Source organism: Bos indicus x Bos taurus, chromosome 1 (assembly GCF_003369695.1).
Source record: "Bos indicus x Bos taurus breed Angus x Brahman F1 hybrid chromosome 1, Bos_hybrid_MaternalHap_v2.0, whole genome shotgun sequence".
Taxonomy (NCBI): Eukaryota; Metazoa; Chordata; class Mammalia; order Artiodactyla; family Bovidae; genus Bos; species Bos indicus x Bos taurus.
The window spans coordinates 34,838,247-34,859,343 of record NC_040076.1 but is presented as its reverse complement, the minus strand read 5'-3'; the positions used below and the strand labels follow the sequence as shown (position 1 = coordinate 34,859,343).

Here is a 21,097-nt window from a genome sequence, read left to right as displayed (position 1 = left end):
TTGCCACCATCTGCCCACTGAGTCCTTTTTTGATTCCTCAAATGCTGCTTTGTGCAAGTATGTGTATTTTGGCCTTTCTCCACACACTTTTTCATTAGCCTAAAACACTCTTCCCTAACTCTTCATATGGCTAGCCCTCCTGACCCTTTTGTGCTGTTACTTTCTAAGCCAGTTTCAATGCCCTGTCTGTGTATTTCCCCTCCTGAGAGCACAATCTAAGTTACATTGCTCATGTCTATATATTTCTCTGTTCCCTTCCAGATGTGACTGAAGATGGCATCTGTCCAATCATCCCTAGTCACCCAATGTTTCACACATAGTAGGACATCTATAAATATGTCATGAACTTTGAGTGGATAAATTGAAGCAAAGCTTGGAATTGTTCTCTCTCTTGCTTATTTATCTCCAAGTGCTATTTTTTGATAACATTCCCCCCTTCTCAATATCTCCTCCAATCCATAACCCACCTGAATCTCCTCCACTCATGATTTCCACAGAATTTTCACCAAATTCTAGGTGTTCAGGTTATAGTTACAAGTGTGCTGACTTGTGGCAGGCACAGTTGTGATGAGTGACAGCCATTCCTTGCCTCAGCTTCTACATCTCTAAAATGCGGATAATAACAGTAACTACCTCATAAGTTTGGAGTGTGGACCCAATGAGATCAACCCATGAAAAGCTCCTGGCCTTGTATCCAGTACTGGGTCACTGACATTAAATGTAAACTATTATTATTTTCAGTCTAGAAACTCCCAGACCTCTACAGAAAAACTAAATGGGAATACATCTTTCTTGATGTAAAGTGAGTGCTGGCAAGTATCCTTAAGTATGATCTTACTTCCCTTTGTTTTGGCATTAAAATGGTTAGTTTGAGTGAAAATTGTATTTGCCTTTAAAAGAAGTTGGTAAACATCATTTGCAATCTACCTGAATCATGTCCATGGCATAACCTTTTTTTTTAACCTTTGATGTATGTACCCGTGACCTCTGCTCAGACCTAACTGCATTAACACACACAGGAGAAAGCGAAGTTTTCCAGTCCTAGACTCGTCCACCTAGACAGTGACCGCCTAAACTAAGCCAGCAACACTAGGGACTCATTCATCATCTGGGCCCCTGCGCATTGGCTTGGCGTGAAGAAACCTGTGTCTGGTATCATTACCTGGTATCATTCACCTCCGTGTGGGGAGAAAAAGAGTGCATACTCATTAGCTTGCTTGAGAATACTGGACAAGTAGAGGCAAGTCTATCCCAGAACTGAATCTTATGTAAATAATGTTATTTTTCTGTCTTCTCAGACAGCTCAGCTCTCTCAAGCCAGCGGACTAGTTTCCCGACTTCCTTTTGGACCAGCTCTTACCAGCCCCCACCCGCACCCTGTCTGGGGGGCGTTCATCCTGACTTCCAGGTCACTGCACCCCCGGGCAACTTTACGGCCGCCGACCCCAGCCCCTGGCCGGGACACGGGCTGCATCAGACTGGCTCTGCCCCTCCACCTCCAGTGTCGGAGTCCTGGCACTACCCGCTGGCATCTCAGGTGAGCCCGTCCTACGGGCACGTCCACGACGTGTACATGCGGCACCACCCCCCGCACGTGCATCACCGCCACCACCACCACCACCACCACCATCACCACCACCCTCCTGCGGGCTCCGCCCTGGATCCACCTTACGGGCCGCTGCTGATGCCCTCCGTACGTGCGGCCAGGATTGCCGCGCCCCCGTGTGACATCACAAAGACAGATCCAACGACAGTCACCACCGCTACCTCAGCGTGGGCCGGAGCCTTTCACGGAACCGTGGACTTAGTGCCTAGTGTGGGCTTTGATGCAGGTGAGCCCGGCGATTTCCTCCTTTCTATAGAACGAAGAAAAATGCCTGAGACGAATCACTGAGAATGGAGGGTGTTTTAAACATTATGAAGTATTTTTTTTTTCTCTTACAAGGAAAGTTAAGCTTTGTCCATATGGTTTTCAATTCACCGTTTTGCAAGAATTCCTGCATTCCTGCAGAAACTGGTGTGACTACCTGAAAGAGGTCTCAGAGCTTTTCTCCCATTTCTTAAGCTAGTAATCTGTGTATTTGAATTGGAATCTCTGGTACCTTATGTTTACAAAGATTTAAGCACATTGGTTAAATCTCCCATGTCTCCATACTCTCTAAGGGTGATGTGTAATGCCTGACAATTCAGATCTAGTATGTTTCAGTAATTTTCCCTTCTCCCTTTTTGTCAGATCTTATTTATGATTTATAAACCAAACTACTTTCTGAAATGCAATTCATGGAATATAATCATGGTCTTTGAAAAGAACTAGGAAATAAATTTTAAAGGAATGGATTTCTCTTCTCTTCCTACCCCTTTCGTTCCTCTTCATTTGTCTTTTGTTATTTCCCTCCTTCCTTCCCTTCTTTCCTTCCTCTTCCTCCTCTTTCCTTTCTCCCTCTCTCTTATTTTAAAGCATCAAACTTAAGACACTACTCCAAAATTTATATTTAACAGATTTGGGGAAAAAATAACAGTAAGGGAAATATTTCTTCAAAGGACATTCAGCTCCTCTCTGGAATTCACTAGGTCTGAAAACCATGGTGTTAAATGCTTGAGCTTGGTTTTTTGAACAGACTACTTATATTAATAGTGTTATTTGTTCCAAGTTCAGAAAAATCACAAACATCAGAGGCTAAAAAACAAATCAAGTCAGTGATTATATCCCCAGAAACTACATTCTAAAGATAGCCACCACCACCTCTAATCCCAGGTTCTTTTCTGAGAATCCTTGTGAAAAATTAGGGCTTTCTTTCCAGAGGTTTAAGGAAACACACTTTTAAATTTTTTATAAGTTTTAATTATTTCCTTATTTTCCCTGGAAATGAGAAAACTCACTCTTTTCATAGTGTTCCTTAGTTTTCCTCTTAGTGGTGTTGTTCAGTCACTGAGTCATGTCTGACTCTTTGCGACACTATGGACTGCAGCATGTAAGTTCCTCTGTCCTCCACTACCTCTCTGAGTTTCCTCAAATTCTTGTCCATTGAGTCAGTTATGCTAACCATATCATCTGCCACCCCCTACTCCTTTTGCCTTTGATCTTCACATCATAGGGTCTTTTCCAGTGTGTCAGCTCTTCCCACCAAGTAGCCAAAATATTGGAACCTTCAGCATCAGTCCTTCCTTATTCTTCATGTGTTGTTCAGTTGCTCAGTCATGTCCAACTCTTTTGTGACTCCATGAACTGCAGCACACCAAGCTTTCCTGTCCTTTACTATCTCCTAGAGTTTGCTCAAACTCATATCCATTGAGTCAGTGATACTATTTAACCATCTCTGCTGCCTCCTTCTCCTCTTGTGCTGCATCTTTCAGATCATCAGAGTCTTTTCCAATGGGTTGGCTCTTTGCATCAGGTGGCAAAAGTGTTAGAACTTCAGCTTCAGCATCGGTCCTTCCAATGAGTATTCAGGGTTGATTTTCTTTAGGATTGACTGGCTTGAACTCCTTGCAGTCCAAGGGACTCTAAATTCTTCTCCAGCACAACAATTTGAAAGGATCAATTCTTTGGCACTCAGTCTTCTTTATGGTCTGGGATTCCCAGGGAGCACTAGTCATAAAGAACCTGCCTGCCAATGCTGGAGACATAAAAGACAGGTTTGATCCCTGGATTGGGAAGATACCCTGAAGGAGGAAATGGCAATACACTCCAGTATTCTTGCCTAAAGAATTTCATGGACAGAGGAGCTTGGCAGGCTATAGGATCACAAAGAGTAGGACAAGACTGAAACGACTTAGCACAGCACACACTTCTTTATGGTTCAACACTCACATCTAATCTGTACATGACTACTGGAAAAACCATAACTTTGATATATGGACCTTTGTTGGCAAAGTGATGTCTCTGCCTAGATTTTTGATATGTTGTCTAGATTTGTCATAGCTTTTCTTACAAGGAGCAAGTGTTTTTGAATTTCATCACTGCAGTCACTCTCCACAGTGATTTTGGAGCCCAAGAAAAACAATCTGTCATTGTTTCCATAGGTGTTTCCCCATCTATTTGCCATGAAGTGATGGGACCAGATGCCAAGATCATAGTTTTTCGAATGTTGAGTTTTAAGCCAGCTTTTTCACTCTTCTCTTTTACTCATCAAGACACTATTTAGCTCCTCTTTCCTTTCTGCCATTAGCATGGGATCATCTGCACATCTGAGGTTGTTGATATTTCTCTCAGCAATATTGATTCCAGCTGTGATTTATCCAGTCGGGCATTTCACATAATATACCCTGCATAATATACTCTGCATATAATGTATAGCCTTGATGTATTCCTTTCCCAATTTTGAACCAATTCATTGTTCCATGTCTGCTTCTATTACTTCTTGTCCTGTGTACAGGTTTCTCAGGAGGCGGGTAAGGTGATCTGATATTCCTGTCTCTTTAGTATATTCTTAGTGTACAAGATTTTAAATCTGAATGCCAATTCACAGCAGAGAACTCCACAGAGTAACAAATGCTCAGCATCCATTTATGTTCATCCTAACCTAAGTAGAACATCCTTATCTTGATTAACTGGTTCTCCACTAAGCTTTTCGATGTTGGTCATTGCCTAATGTCTCCAATCTCTGCTTCCTGTTTAGTCTTTGGGTTCAAGCTGCTTTTCTAAACTATCAGGCAAGAACTTGGTTCTTCCTCTATGTAAGAAGAGAATGTGATGCAGATAACCACCACAGGTTTGCCTCCATCCTTTGCCACATACTAGTAGTATGAACTCTTGAGTCATTCGATGCCTTGGGCCAGATAGAATGAGAGTCCCAGTGAGTTAGCTACCATCATTGGCAGCCAGTCTCTGGAGGCTCTCAATTTCCCAGAACCTGTGTGGCCAAGGTTAATAATGCTTTTAGAAGCAAAAGGAACATTCTCTTCTTTCTTAGTTTGGGCTGCTTCAGCAGAATACTATATACTGGGTGTGGTTAACAACAAATATTTAGTTCTCACAGTTAGTTCTCTGGGAAATCTAAGACCAAGATGCCAACACATTCAGTGTCTGGTGAGGGCCCACTTCCTGAATCATAGAGACTTTCTTTTCAATGTGTCCTCATTTGAGGTGGAAGGGACAAATGAGTTCTCTGCACTCTCATTTATAAGGACATTAATCACATTCATGAAGACTCTACCTTCATGACTTAATCTCCTTCTGAGGGCCTCACCTCTAAATACCATTACATTGAGGGATAAGATTTAACATGTGAACTTTTCAGGGATATAAGCTTTCCAGAAGTAGATGTGATTGCCTTTGCTTTCTGTTTCTGTCACTGATTACCTACTTTTGTACTTGTTAATTTTGATGTGAGCCTGATTCACTGACTCATTGTTTAGAATTTTGGCTTGAAATAATCTCTTTGGAATGAAAAGTCATCCTCCTACCTTCAGGAAGTAGGAGAAGATTTTCATTCTCTATAAAGAATCTAGAGAGAACCCATGTGGATATATTATATAATAGTTCTTAATGCTGAGCTATGAATTAATATGTATTGAGTATCCACTATATAAGATATTGCCAGAGATATTATATATATTTATATTATAATAAATATATATACTATATTAATTTATATATTATAATAAATAAAATATATAAATAACATTTTATTATTATATATTATATAATAATATATTAAAATTATATATATATATATATATATAATTGCTTGTAATTCTTAAACTAAATCTAAGATGGATCTTCTCCAGTTCAGTTACTAATAAGGAAATGGCTCGGTTTTCCTATTTGAAAACATCTTCCTAAATCTCAAATGCCCAAGCTATATTTGACCCCAAATCTGCCCCAAACTAAGGCATTGCTGGGGTAGCATCTGCCTTTTTATGTAGGTGAATGAAACTATTGATTAAAACTGTTATATTAGACTGTAAATGATTAATATTAAGGAATGAAGATTTACCTATAGGACATATGTAGTGCTCCTCTTTGTCATTGTGGGTTTAGGATGATGATCATGAGTCATTCCTATCCATAAGTTTAACCCAGTTGAACAAAGACAAGGGAATCAAGAAGATAAAGGTAAAATCATAGCATAATTATCACCTGTGTGTGTTTAGTCACACAGTCGTGTCCGACTCTTTGTGACCCCATGGATTGTAGCTTGCCTGGCTCCTCTGTCCATGAGATTTTCCAGGCAAGAATATTTCCGTGGGTTGCCGTTTCCTCCTTCAGAGGATCTGCTGACCCAGGGATCAAACCCACTGAGCCATTGCATCAGTACAAATTTAGGCCAAATTAGAGATCTTAAATTAGGCTTACTACTACAATTGAGCTTCCTAGAAGCTTCATTTAAATTTAGATTCTGGTAGATCCCATCCTACCGAAATATTCTCTTCAAAGAAGAGTCCCATAGACATCTTCCTTGTCACACAATTTAGAGCCTTGTTACTGTGAAAAGCGATAATGATTGGTCAGGTTTGCCACAGAAAAGTATAAACCGAGGCATGCCTTACCTTACACAGGTAGCAGAAGGAGCATGCCTCTCCCTTCATGTGAGGTCTGACCCCAAAAAGAGAGGATGGAAGGGATGAAGCCTTCAGGACTCATTTTCCTCTCCTAAACTCAGGCATCATATCAAATATCGAATCTCTCTTCTTTTAGGAAGGGTTAGAAGTGTTTTCAGTCAGTTTCCCCAAGAAACAGACTCTAAGACACAATTTTGCTTGTAGAAAATTTGTGTAGTATTGTTCTCAGGACAACATCTTTGTACAATAAGAGAGAATTAACCAGGAGAAGTCTCACAATGAATAAGTTCAACTGAAACTTAATGGATTCTACAGGGAGTTCTGGAGCTGGGATGACTTTTTAAAATTATCCTGCCTTAAGTCAAGGTGGATGGACTTTTATGTTCTCACTTTGATCAGTTACTGTGTGTATTTGCCCTTGGAAAAATAGTCAGTACATTAGGCAAGGTGGCCTTGTTCAGCTGAAGGCAATTCCCAGAGAGAGACAACTGAAGGCTCTATGCTGTGAACATCAAGAAAATGAATATCTCAACACAGGATACAGAGGGATCTGGCAGTCCCCAGTATCCACAAAGAGGGACAACAGAAGGGCAGTAGCTACTCTTCCACTTATCTAACTACTTGTTAAAGAACAGAAGTTTCTATATCATAAGCCCAAGCTGGAAAAGGTAAGATTGTTGAAAAGAAAGAGAGTCCCTGTACATAATCTGTGCAAGGTTGACCTAACCATGCCATGCAAAACAGCTCAGAACTCAACATCTATATCAGGTGGTTACTGAGCAGCTGTGAAAAGAGCCTGCATTCAGGTGATATAGGGATGAAACTTTCCAAAGTCTAGATTCTTAGGCCACCAAAGTGTAGGTCATTTTCACATTAGGAGGCAAATAAACTAATCCAACCACTTTTTGAAAGGTATTTGGTAAAGGATACACTTATTTCCTCAGGAGGGAAGAGGTTTAATAATTATAGGTACATTTTTATTTTGCAGTCATTTAATGAAATTGAATGACTAGGAGGTTGAATATTATGTAATGCTTAGTGACCTAAGAAAGTTTTAGAGTACCTTGTATGGTATAATCCAAGGGTCAGTAAAATTTTTCTGTAAATGGCCCGATAGGAATATTTAATGCATTGTGGGGATCACACTGTTTTTGTTGCCACTTCTCAACTTTGCTTTCATAATATAGAAGCTACCACAGACAAAAAATGAATAAATGATGTACCTATGCCCAATTAATCTTTGATGGACACTGAAATTTGAATTTTGTATGCTTTTTGTATGTCAATGAAAATGATACTTAGTTTTTTCATTCCTTCTTTTTTTTTTTTGGTTTTTTGAATGTTGACTTTTATTTTTTTTATTTTTTTCCTTTTTTTAAAATTTTATTTTATTTTTAAACTTTATATAATTGTATTAGTTTTGCCAAATATCAAAATGAATCAGCCACAGGTATACATGTGTTCCCCATCCTAGACCCTCCTCCCTCCTCATTCCTTCTTTCTCAACCATTTAAAATCCAGTCTTCCATTCTTAGCTCATGGATTATGTATAAACAGATGGTGGGCCTGATTTGGTCTATGGGTTATAGTTTGCTGACCTCTAGTATATATAGTCCCATGCAAATACTTTTTAATCTATCTATATACATACATATGCATGTATGTGCCCGAAAGTATATACCCCAACATATAATGGTCATTGCTGCTAGTAATTTGTGTGCAACATGAGCTTTGAAGTGAAACTGCCTGGTTTTATAAGCTTAGCTCTGTTCCTTGGTAGCTACAGAATTTGGGGCAAATTTTTAAATTGCTTGGTGCCTTTAATTTTTTATCTTTAAAATATGTCTCATTGGATGGTGTTGAGGATTAAGTAAGTTAATGAAGTTAAACATTTAAAAGATGTGACCTGCACATAATAGATACAATATAAATTCTAGCTACAAAAGAGAAAGTGATCAGACCCTCATTCATTTTAGCTTTAAAAAATTTATTATCGAACAGTATTTCACCTATCATATACTTCAGCATGTTAAAGCCTACAATTCAGTGGGTTTTAGTATGTTGATGATGTTCTACAAGTATCTCTATATCTAATTATAAAGCATGTCTGTTACCTCCACAAGAAACCCATAACTGTAAGGAATCAGTCCCAATTTCCTCCTTTCACTATCCCCTGGAAATCACTAATCTACTTTCTGTTCCTATGGGTTTTTTTCACTGTGGAAATTTCATATATAGAGAGTCATACAGTATGTGGTCGTTTCTGTCTGCCTCCTTTCCCTTAGCCTGGGTTTTCAGGATTTGTCCATGTAGCATGTATAAGAACATCATTCCTTTTTGGGGTAGACATTAGTCCATTGTATGGATATACCACATTTTGTGGGCTTCCCAGTTGGTGCTAACAGTGAAGAACCCACCTGCCAATGCAGGAGACATAAGAGAGATGGGTTTGATCCTTCCCTCAGTTGGGAACATCTCCTGGAGGAAGGCATGGCAGCATACTCCAGTATTTTTGCCTGGAGAATTCCATGGACAGAGGAGCTTGGTGGGCTATTATCCATAGGGTCACAAAGAGTCAAACATGACTGAAGTGACTTAGCATGCACGTATGCCCCACATCTTGTGAATTCATTTATCAATTTTTTTTTCCTACTTTTTGTCTAATAAGGATAGTGCTGTAATGGATACTCATGTACAAGTTTGTGGGTGAACATATATTTTTAATTTTCTTGGGTATGTACATACATAGTAGAACTATGGGGTTGAGAGAACCTCACTTTATTTTGATACCTATTTCTTAAAGATATAAAGAGAATATACTTTAACTGTAATTAATTTTTAATTAATTAAAATTAATTTTTAATAGATTTATTACAGAATATTGTAATATAGTAATAAAATAGAATTCTGAGGTTTGGTAATTCTTCTCTAAGAATAAGGAGAGATAGTCCATCTTTTCTGAAGGGCCCAAGGTAAGGTGAGGAGAGTGAGGTGCCGCAACACAGAATATAAAGAGATATTCACTTTCTGGGGCATGCAAGCACATAAATCCTTAAATTTTGCCTCAACCTGCCCTGGCCCTACTTTCGCTATCACTTATTGCTCCCTCTGTTGAACGGATATTACATAGAGATCTCTTGGAATGATCAGTGTGTTGATATAATCGTAGAGCATCTCTGTCTTCCCTCCTTGTGCAAAATACCCTTCTTTACCAAAAGGCTGTTATCAAAATCTCACATAAAACTCTCCTCTTTTCCTTAGCAATCACAGAACTGGGTTCGGTTCCTTGAGAACAGTGGTTTCTAAATGAAATGAGAGGCTTAATTGAAAAACAGAAAGATTTTTGGTGAAATGAATTTGTTAACATTGCCTTCTCTGTACATCCCATTGAGATCAGAACTCAGTTTACTATATAAAAGGCTATTATCCATTCTCTAGTAAAGAAACATTCTTTAGTAAAGAAACATCTTAAATTTTGCTTAATAGGAGATCTTCCACCTGACTTTCTTTGGGGCACATTTTGTTTTTAGCATACTTATGAACTTCTCATGGAATGCTCTTTGGGAAATGCTATTACTGTTTTTTCATCATAAAAGCCATGTGGTTTTCAACTTCTGCTAGTAACTTTCACCTAACATGTAGCTACTGTGAAGAGGTATGGTTTAGAAAGGGTAGATGGGTTTGAAGAAAATACCTAGAAAGGTAAACTGAAGAAGAGAGGACTCAGGATATGGAGGATTAAATTCAGTAATCTCAGAGTGTTGTATGATACCCTTTGTATGTCAGGAAGAAGAGAGTTAAATGTGGAAATATTTGTGATTTTGATACAATGTATTATTAGATATGTATATATGAATGCAAGAATATCATGCTCAGATTTTTTAATGATGACATTAGGTAAATTCTGACTTACAATTCATCTTTTAGTGGCCATAACCAAAAAAATGCATCTTATGGAAATGCTGTCATATTTTCTGTTATTAACAACAAGTTCTCTGATGTAGGACATAAAATGTTGCATATTTCAGCCAGTTTTAATTGATTTTTCAAGTAAGATTTGTTAATGAGGTCTTTTTTTTACTGAAATACAAAGTTGAATTTATTTGTAGGTTCCATTTCATCCACTGTATTTAAATTTACAGAAAGGAAAAAGAGTCATGCTTTGTGACTTTTTTTCCTGTAAACACAAGCTGCTCAGGGCTTGAGATGGTTTTCATCTCTAGATTCACAGATTTATTTTTCTTAGCATCCCTCATGTTATTTTAGCTCCAATTTTGTTATAATTTTTTTTTTTTACTTTGAGGAGTGTCACAATAATTCTATATAAAATATACATAAACAGCTTAGAGTTGAGGCATACATGTTCTTTTGCTAATGTTTATTTAGGTAGCTTAAAATTTAATAAACCAAACAATAGTCAATAATATTCTGTAGTATATCACAGGTTCAAGAAATCTGGAGCTAAAAGAGAATTAACATATATTTATGTACTTTCTGGTTTCGCAAACATTTTGTCATATAAGCATTAACTGTGTGTGTGTAGCCTTGGGTGGCACTAGTGGTAAAGAACCCACCTGCCAATGCAGGAGGCACTAACGTGACAGGTGTTCAATCCTTGGGTCGGGAAGATCCCCTGGAGGAGGGATGGCAACCCACTCCAGTATTCCTGCCTTGAGAATCCCATGGACAGAGGAGCCTGGAGGGCTATGGTCCATGGGGTCACAAAGAGTCAGACACAACTGAAGCGACTTAGCATGATGTGTGTGTGTGTGTGTGGGTGTGTGTGTGGGTGTGTGTGTGTGTCTGTGCGTGTGCATGCAGTTGTCTCTGGCTCTTTGTGACCCAATGGACTATAGACTGCCAGGCTCCTTTGTCCTTTGAATTTTCCAGAATATTCCAGACAATAATGAATATACCTTCAGATATTGAAATCAAGATTACTTATGATAGAATGGGACAGAGTTCCTCCTAGACAGAGAAAAACTGTAACTGCAATAGTTAATAGATATGAAAATTTCTTGCTAAATGGGAGTTATGAAATTTTCCAGGAAAACTCAGGAAACTACTTTTCTAGTATTCTCACAAATTTTGAGGCATGTAGCAAATTATTTCTGAAGAGAGTTTCATACCGATGGGCTTGATTAACTTGGGTATAGATATACTCTGTTAAGAAAGAAACCTGGAAAAAATATTTTTGAACTCCTAAATTGTGATAGTGGATAGGGAGCATTGGACAACAATAGGGAAGTGAGAAGTTCACAAATGACCTTATCTTTTTTTTTTATTCTTCATAGACACTTTGTGTCTGAAAATATTATGAGTAAAATCACCTTAGTTTTCTGAATTTTTTGTGGTATAAGACCTGTAAACTACATATATTTGTATGTATAACTATAACTTTATAGTTATATTTATATTTATACATATGTATATATATTTATACATATATATGCAGTGCTGTGCTTAGTCGCTCAGTCGTGTCTGAATCTTGTGACCCCACAGACTGTAGCCCACCATGCTCTTCTGTCCATGGGGATTTTCCAGGCAGGAATACCAGAATGGGTTGCTATGTCCTGCTCCAGGCGATCTTCCCAACCCAGTGATCAAGCCCAGATCTCCCGCATTGCAAGCAGATGCTTTACTGTCTGAGCCACCAGGGAAGCCCACATATATCAAGTTTAATCTGAATTTCTTATCTGAATATTTTGTGAAAAAGACATCTTTCATAAATGACAAAATGTATTTTAATGCAATCTAAATTGTAATTATTGCTCACAATTATTATATAGTGTTTCCTTAGAAATAAGCTAGTTAAATTACTTTTATTTGCTTAGGATCAAGGTGGTCAACTTGCTTAATACTATATGGATGCTTTACATTGAAATCCATTAGAAATATAAATATCTTTGTTTTATCAGATGCAGGAAATAAAAGACCAGGGTAAAAATAGTTCACTTACTAGAGTAGCAAATGGACAAGCAGTTTCTGTCTGTGAAAGAGAAATGGATATCAAGTTACCACTTGCTCTTTCATCTAGCCTGTAAGTTACCATCTCTCTAGATCACATCTCAAAACCATGCTTTCTTGAAGGTGGGTCTGGTGCTGTCAAGCCTGGGCAAAACTTAAGCATGAAAGTTCTCAGAATAACCTTGCTAAGCTATTTTAACATCTCATTTTAAAATGTCACAAATTTTGGTATTTGGATCACGAAGGATATCAAAATCATGGAGCTTTGCATAAAATAACCTCTTTGAATTTGTTTCTCTCTATAGATATTTATATTAGATGCTTCTAAAGATATTTATATTAGATGTTTCTCTCTATAGACATTTACATTTATGAAAAAAGACTAAAGGAAACCTAAGACATTTGAATATTTACCTGATAACATAATACTCCAATTACAAGCTTTACAGTGAAAGAGAGATGTATTAAATTTGGAGAGAAATCATCTCAGTTCAGTTCAGTTCAGTTCAGTTGCTCAGTCATGTTCGACTCTTTGCAACTCCATGAACCGTGGCACACCAGGCCTCCCTGTCCATCACCAACTCCCAGAGTCCACCCAAACCCATGTCCATCGAGTCGGTGATGCCATCCAACCATCTCATCCTCTGTCGTCCCCTTCTTCTCCTGCCCTCAATCTTTCCCTGCATTAGGGTCTTTTCAAATGAGTCAGCTCTTTGTATCAGGTGGCCAAAGTATTGGAGTTTCAGCTTCAACATCAGTCCTTCCAATGAACACTCAGGACTGATCTCCTTTAGGATGGACTGGTTAGAATCCTTGCAGTCCCAGGGACTCACAAGAGTCTTCTCCAACACCACAGTTCAAAAGCATCAATTCTTTGGTGCTCAGCTTTCTTTATAGTCCAACTCTCACATCCATACATGACCACTGGAAAAACCATAGCCTTGACTAGATGGACCTTTGTTGACAAAGTAATGCCTCTGCTTTTTAATATACTGTCTAGGTTGGTCATAGCTTTCCTTCCAAGGAGTAAGTGTCTTTTAATTTCATGGCTGCAGTCACCACCTGCAGTGATTTTGGAGCCGAGAAAAACAGTCAGCCACTGTTTCCATTGTTTCTCCATCTATTTTCCATGAAGTGATGGGAATCATCTAGAGCCACAGTAATCATTAACAGGATAGTATTAATTATATAAAAATATTAAAGCACTAAGACAGTTTTCAGTATAAAGAAGAGAGTGCATTAAAGCAACATATATGATAAAGGCTCAACTAAAAGCCATGTCACTCCTTCCTACTTTACCAGTTCTTTGGAGCATAGTTATTACTCATTTAATACGTTTATGAAGGTTGTGGGGTTGGTGATTTATTATAATCTTTCCTAACATTATTAATGATTTTTACAAATAAGGAAATTAATGAATTTTATTTAATAGTGTCATAAAATAGAATAGACAGAGAAGCTTACTTCTAATCATTTGATTTCAGCAGGGAGACACATTAAATGGTTTTTTAATATAGAAGCCAGCCCTAGAACTATGTGATTTTTCAGTGACAGCTGTGCTGGTCGATAGAGATTTACAGATTTCTGGATACTTACCTTGAAGGCATTATCTTAATTAGGATAACTAAAGTGTCACAAAGAAATAGTTGTGGATTAAAGAAAATACTAGGAAGAATATTTGTAAACTAATACTTCCTGTGGACTTTTACTATTTTTTTGACAGTTTATTATGACCTGATACATAAAGACTCTAGTAATTAACAGCTGATTGTGCCACTCTTTCTGCAAACCTTTGTTTTTCTTTTGGCCTGTGGCATAAGCCTATTTTCCACTGAAAGGAAAAAAAAAAAAAAAAACCGAAAGTATGTTACAGTATTTACACACTCTTGAATGGTATTAGCTGTATAAGGCACATGTCCAGAATGACAGTTCCGTGACCAGAAGGGTAATGGAAACCGTCTTTGAGATGCATGTAGAATGCCAGTAGATCCCAGCCAGAGAGTGAGATCTGCATTAAAAGTAGCAGGATGGTGAATCAGAGGGAGAAATACATTCCAGAGCACTGCTGTCAGTTTCCAGCATCCAGGGCTAGATTCTGCAGGACCTTAATGAAACTCCCCTGCTCTCCCAGAGTGCTGTAGATCTTCCCATTCTCCATCCTGGCCCTTCATCCAGAGGGGTGTGTGTGTGTGTGCATGTGTGTGTGTGCGTGTGCGCTTAGGCATGTCCTACTCTCTGCGACCCCATGGAGTCTCCTCTGTCTATAGCATTTCCCAGGCAAGAATATTGGAGTGGCACTGCCATTTCCTACTCCAGGGGATCTCCTGGATGCAGGGATCAAACCCATGTCTCTTGAATTTCCTGCACTGGCAGGTTGATTGTTTACCATGGAGCCACCTGGGAAGCCCATCCTTAGGATGGTGCCATAATGTTACAATGCCCAAAGCATGGAGGTTTCTTCTCAGAGATTCTCTTCCAATCTTACAGGACAAATGCAGACACATTCTGAGAGAATTCTGAATGTTTTAAGGTGCATTTGTATAATACAAATAAATGCCTCTGTGTGTGTGTGTGTGTGTGTGTGTGTAAATCCTTGTAAAAGACATCTTGGTTAAGGGAAAATGCTATTTTCATATATTGCTGTTACAAAATTAGAGAAGTGTAAGTTTTTTTTTTAAGTAAACTGAAATATGTACTACAGTTAAAAATTCTCCTAAATTTTGACCCAGCATTCTCCTCTTGTGAGTCTGTACCACACAAATACAAGCAGCAGCATGCGAGGACAGGTACAAAAATGTTTATTGTAACGATGTTCATAATATCTCGGAAGTGGAATCAAGTGATTGCCATTAAGAGGGGATCTATGAGTGAAGCACGTTTTGTGTGATGCTGCTGACTAAAAAAAAAAGATGAAGAAGCACATTTAGATGCCCTTTTCTTAAAAGGACTTTTTGATATGGACCGCTTTTAAAGTCTTTATTGAATTTGTTACAATACTGCTTCTGTTTTATGTTTTGGTTTTTTGGCTCCAAGGAATCTTGGGATCAGGGACCCAACCTGCAAACCCTTCATTGAGAGGCAAAGTCTTAACCACTGGACCACCAAGGGAAACCCTATATGCCTTTTTTTTTTTTTTTTTTTGGAAAAAACAGATGGCAAGAAATCCTGTATGTGTATTTATGCATTTCAATGAAAGCAGAGAAGACTAGTTTGTTAATTTGGGTTTCCTTTTGGGACTGAAGGTATTGTTGTCACTAATGTGGTTTAAGGAGGAGAGAAGGAGAAATTTATAAGAGAAAAATATGTTTGAGTGTGTGTGCCTATGTGTATTCCTGTGTATATATGAGAAAGAGACAAGGAAAAAGAGGAGAAATATTGATTTTTATGAATAACTTACTCTTCCTCCAAAACTTAGGGAGCTAAGATGAAGAATTGATGGTAAAATGATGGTAAATGTATAGGGAACATTAATCTTTGCAATGTTTATGGAAAAAGCAGAGGGCCAAAAAATAGATTCCTGGACCTGTATTTTATTTTAGCTATATTGTGCTGAGCAAATCTCAAAATCTCTCCACTCTTCTTTCTTAGATGCAAAATAGAGATGATACTTCCTACTCTGACACAACCAGGAGATTCCAATGCACTAATGCACATGGCTGTGTTTTCTAGATTGTGACATATAGTGCAGAACTAAAGTTCTCGTTATTCTTCCTACGTATGGTACATTTCAAACAGAAACACAAAGTCACACTGGAGATGTGAGGCATCATGCATGATAGAGACACAAACTTTAAATTCTTCCATCACTTCCTGTTTCTAGTTCAATTTATTTCTGTTCTTGAAGAATAGCTGTAATATTTGTCAGAGCCAAATTTCCCAGTAGTGGTGTCAGCTGGTGTTGGCCATACAATGAAAACCGGGTACTTTTATATTATTGGGCAGATTATAAGAAAAGGGAAGACAAAGAATCAAGTAAATAAGGATTTGAAGGGTCATCAGAATATTTTCACATTTTAAAATATAGTTTTCTCCATCTGGAACTCTCTACCAAGTGGTTCTGTTCAGTTCAATTTTGTTGTTCAGTAATGTCTGACTCTTTGCGACCCCACAGACTACAGCACACCAGGCCTCCCTGTCCATCACCAACTCCCGGAGTTTACTCAAACTCATGTCCATTGAGTCGATGATGCCATCCAACCATCTCATCCTCTCTCATCCCCTTCTCCTGCCTTCAATCTTTCCCAGCATCAGGGTCTTTTCAAATGAGTCAGCTCTTCATATCAGGTGGCCAAAGTATTGAAGTTTCAGCTTCAATGAATATCCCAATGAATCAGATCAGATCAGTCGCTCAGTCGTGTCCAACTCTTTGCGACCCCATGAATCACAGCATGCCAGGCCTCCCTGTCCATCACCAACTCCCGGAGTTCACTCAGACTCACGTCCATTGAGTCAGTGATGCCATCCAGCCATTTCATCCTCTGTTGTCCCCTTCTCCTCTTGCCCCCAATCCCTCCCAGCATCAGTCTTTTCCAATGAGTCAACTCTTCCCATGAGGTGGCCAAAGTACTGGAGTTTCAGCTTTAGCATCATTCCTTCCAAAGAAATCCCAGGGTTGATCTCCTTCAGAATGGACTGGTTGGATCTCCTTGCAGTCCAAGGGACTCTCAAGAGTCTTCTCCAACACCACAGTTCAAAAGCATCAATTCTTCAGCGATCAGCTTTCTTAATAGTCCAACTCTCACATCCATATGTGACTACTGGAAAAACCATAGCCTTGACTAGACGGACCTTTGTTGGCAAAGTAATATCTCTACTTTTTAAAATGCTGTCTAGGTTGGTCATAACTTTCCTTCCAAGGAGTAAGCATCTTTTAATTTCATGGCTGCAAGTCACCATCTTCAGTGATTTTGGAGCCCCCCAAAATAAAGTCAGCCACTGTTTCCACTGTTTCCCCATCTATTTGCTATGAAGTGATGGGATCGGATGCCATGATCTTAGTTTTCTGAATGTTGTGCTTTAAGCCAAATTTTTCACTCTCCTCTTTCATTTTCATGAAGAGGCTCTTTAGTTCTTCTTCACTTTCTGCAATAAAGGTGATGAGAGATTACTAAAAAATATATCCTATCTCACTATGATTATGGATTGTTGGGATATTTGTTCTTGTCACTCATAGACTGAAAGGAAATTTTATGTGCAGAACAAGGAAGTTAGACTATGCATGTAGTTAAATTCACTGAAACTCCATTAATAAAATATTCGCTATCTTCAAAAGTTGTGAGTAAAATGTGTTCTTTTTCCATTCTAGTATTAATTTTATAAACAAGTTTCTATGGGTAGCTATATAAATTGGATGGCATCCCTTGCTTTCTGAAATGTTTTCTTAAAAATTGCAAGCAAATGTGTGCTGCACAGTTTTCTTTTGTTTTCTTGAAGGAGTTGTCATCAACTCCCTGTCATTGGGATTGGCGATTTTGTCAAAGTACACAATGTCTTCCCGAGAGAAGCTTATTTGCTTGCCTAGGAGGGGAGCTATAGAGGTTGAAAAACTGTTTAATTATCACGTGATTCCAAATAAATAACCACTCTAAGCATTAAAAGGCTTGTTTCAGAGGTCAGCATATTTCATATCAGCAAATTATCTTTTCATTACTGCTTCCCTATTTACTGTATCACATATAGCGGTACATCTAAAAGAACCAGCTCCTATGACAAAATCTGTTTCGTAACTTGTATCCAGGCAATTTTACATTAATTTTGAATTAGCCTACAAAGATTCTATACAAAATTTTATGTGGCTGGTGGAATTGACAGGTTCTTTTTATTCACTTTCTGGCTAACTCTTCTCTTATTCTATTTATCAACAATATAGTGTTTCACAAACAGTTGTCTGTGGCCAACATGTTCTGAATTCCTTGGCAAAAAGATGACCAAAAAAATTCTTGCAAGAGACAGATGAAAGGCCAAAATATGCCATTTGTTTGTTTGTTTGTTTGGTTGGTTACAGCCTGATATACTAGGGATTTAATTTTTGTCGACCACAAGCATGCGTTATAATGCTTATTTTCATAGCTGCCTTGTTTGAGCACTATCAGATGACACTTAGCATCTTCACAGTCATTGAAACCCTATTTATGTTTGCTTGGATTGGACAGAGGTTTCTGGAATATGTCAGAGAGCACGCTTGTGTTCATGCCACAGAGAAGTGAGATGAAAAATTACTGATGTCAGTGAAGAATTGATCTATATGCAACATGTCTCATTCTTACTGAATATTTTCCAATATGGTTTGATTTAATGGGGGGAATGATTACTTAAACTAAGTAGGCATAAAAGATACATTGTACTTCTGCAGTTAAAATGTGAGAGTCCTTAACTAACTCATAGTTTCAGGTAGAATACTTGCTGTGTTGTGTCCTTAATTAAGGTTTTATGGATAAGTAGTGGACCCAGATTACCTCTGCCTCTGGTTGGATTATCTATTTTCTGGATCGTAAAGCTGTCACTGCATAACCTAGAAACCTTTTTAAAGATGCATGTTTGGCTGCATTTGTTATCCAGCAGATGTCTGGATAGTTAGAATCTCTTGAGAGTATTATAACTTGTGGTTTCAGTTACAATAAATGATCTAGGCGTTTCTTTTTTTTTCTTTTTTGGTCTTGTTCCTCTCCAGTTCTGGGGGAAAGTCTGTAGAAGAAATTACAGAAGGTATTTTATTTCACTCTTCCCCATTCCTTTTTTCCTTTATTCTTTGTCTCTATCTTCAAAGTTACTTTTTATCTGCTTTTGAAATTGAGGTCACTGACTTGGTGAGCAGTGTCTACACAGCATATTGCGCCTCCTGGGCCCCAGCTTCTCTCAGCCAAGAGGTTATCACACTGACATGTTTTGAGCATGGTAAATTGGTGGTATGATCAAGAACTCTACTCAGTGCTCTGTGGTGACCTAAATGGAAAGGAAATTCAAAAAAGAGTGGATAATGTATATGTATACCTGATTCACTTGCTGAACAGCAGAAGCTAATACAACATTGTAAAGCAACTATACTCCAATAAAAGTTTAAAAAAAAAACACAAAGAACAACAATAACAAAAGAACTATCAACTCTATGATTTGTATTTTATATTTGTCCTAAAGGTCAGTTGTAGAATGACTAGTTCAGATTTGTAATTACATATCCTGATGCTTAAAGTACTTGCCAGTTCCCTCCTAGCTGAGCGTTTGAAGTGCAGGAATCTGAGGAATTGGATATCAGTAAGGGCAAAAGTTGGAGAGTCAGTGCACGAGTTTGTGGTTTTGGAGGGAGGAGGGTTCTGAGAGGGCAGACAGACTATGTGCCTGCCGCTTGGGCCAAGAGCAGAGGGAGACACCTTGCCACTGAACTGCTAGTCACCTGCAATCTTGGCCTCAGGTGTGTGGGTCCCATGCTTCTTCCAATAATGTAATAAATTATGGTCTACCAGTAACATCAAGTTCAATGGGCTTTAAATTTCTCCTTCTCTTTTGAATCTGAATTAAAGAGATTTTGACAGGTTTAGACAGCTTTCACCTCACTGTTTCTGACAAGACTACTACGTGGACATTTTAAGACAATTCTAAATGTACCTAGGAAAATACCTCTACACACTGAGAACGCTCCCTCTGCTAACAAATGATTATGCATTCATAGTTAGGTATCTTTTGTCATTGTTTTAGTGTGTAAGAGTTGTAATGATACTTGGATAATTGTAATTGAGTTTAACAATAAGTTTAATCTTTGGTCTGGTTCAAGAATACATTCTTGTTTGTGATGACTTTTAAAATAATTATTGTCCAAAGTTTAGGTAGTAAGTATGGAGGTATTTAGTGCTCATTAAATTGGCCAAAAATGTGTGTGATACATGAAAAAAAATACTAATATACCTAATATACAAAAGGCATTTAGAAATCAATGAGGAAATTATTTTGTTATTAATCAAAGCATAGAAAGTCAGCCAAAAGATAAAACACAGAGGAAGGAATACTAAATCACATAATGTTCAGCTTCACAAGAACTGAAGGAAATGCAAATTGAAACACTTAGATACATTGAATCTATAATAATGATAATAGTAAAAATATGAATATTGATGCAAACTACTGAAACATTTACCACTCACCATGAATTATGTAAGTGTTTATGTAAGTGTAAATATATTTATACACTTGGGTTCAGTGATTATACAAATGTATATTCAGGAAGCTATCTCACCTACCAAAATAGTCACATAAGTAACAAATATATTTTTATATACACACACACTGTGTGTGTGTATATATTCAAATTATGCATATCTATATAGAACTGAGTAATTTATGGTATAGGGAAGAATGAATAATGTGCATATTGAAGAATTAATATTCTTCAAAAGAGTTGATCGACATATCCTGACATGAAATGGTTTTGAAAGTCAATATTGCTGGTGAAATAAGCATTGTTGTCACATAGGATATATGTGGTGTATGTACGTACATCTGAAGTATATTCAGCAAGTTGTGTGATGACAGGGTACATTATATAGAACTTTTACTTTCTAAATACTTCATAACTTGATCTTTAAACAACAAATCTATGATATTTTGAGGGTTTTTTTTTTTTGAAGTTTGAAAA

The 21,097-nt window shown here is 37.8% G+C and overlaps 1 protein-coding gene across 4 annotated transcripts in view; it reads left to right on the top strand.

Annotated features, from left to right (window-relative positions):
* The window catches only part of VGLL3 (vestigial like family member 3), a 58,903-nt gene that overhangs the window by 22,072 nt on the left and 15,734 nt on the right, over window positions 1-21,097 (top strand). For all 4 annotated transcript variants that reach the window (XM_027552096.1, XM_027552015.1, XM_027552150.1 and 1 more), the window contains exon 3: window positions 1,299-1,832. In XM_027552096.1, the coding sequence (XP_027407897.1) occupies window positions 1,299-1,832 (534 nt within the window). The remainder of the gene's footprint in view (window positions 1-1,298; window positions 1,833-21,097) is intronic.